The sequence below is a fragment of the Egretta garzetta genome, unplaced genomic scaffold (genome assembly GCF_000687185.1).
Source record: "Egretta garzetta isolate BGI_Z169 unplaced genomic scaffold, ASM68718v1 scaffold108, whole genome shotgun sequence".
In the NCBI taxonomy this organism is placed as follows: Eukaryota; Metazoa; Chordata; class Aves; order Pelecaniformes; family Ardeidae; genus Egretta; species Egretta garzetta.
Window position 1 is genome coordinate 8434367 of NW_009260614.1, and position 552 is coordinate 8434918.

The 552-nt window shown below is 67.4% G+C and overlaps 1 protein-coding gene across 1 annotated transcript in view; it reads right to left on the reverse strand.

The window, feature by feature from the left end:
• Positions 1-147: 147 nt before the first annotated feature.
• MYO18A (myosin XVIIIA) overlaps positions 148-552 on the reverse strand; it is a 31832-nt gene continuing 31427 nt past the window's right edge. The window contains 1 exon segment of the mRNA XM_035900564.1: positions 148-547. Coding sequence (XP_035756457.1) covers positions 151-547 — 397 coding nt within the window. The 3' untranslated portion in view covers positions 148-150.

Consider the following 552-nt stretch of genomic DNA (forward strand, 5'->3'; position numbering starts at 1 on the left):
GGGCTGCCTGTGGGCACAGCGGGTGCCCCCTCCCGGGGTGCCTGGCAGAGGTGGGCTCCGTGCCCGGGGCCGGGCGGGGGTTAGGGTGAGCGGTTAGTGGCACACGGGGAGGTTCATGCTGCACGGCACACACCGCTCCCACCTCCTGCCTCAGTCGCTCTCGGGCCGGTACAGGTACTTCATCATCAAGCTGTCGACCTGCTTCTTCCTCTGTTTCTCCTCCTTCTTGCCCCGGCTGGGGCGTCCCGGCTCCTCGCCCCCTGCCGCCCGTGGGCCCTTCTTGACGCTGGAGGTGCTGCGGTAGGAGCTGGTGGAGCCGGAGGAGGAATCGGAGGAGGAATCCGAGTCAGATGATGACTGCTGCTTCTTCTTCTTCTTGGATTTCTTCTTGGCCTTCTTGGCCCGCTTCTTGGCACTCTTCTTCTTCCGCTCCTCCTCTTCCTCGGAGGAGCCTGAGCTGCTGCGGTGCCGGCTGGCACGCCGGGAGAAGTCGAGGGCGGATGCAGAGCGGCGGAGGCTGCCGGGGGGGCGGTCGGCGGCACCCAGGGGGGC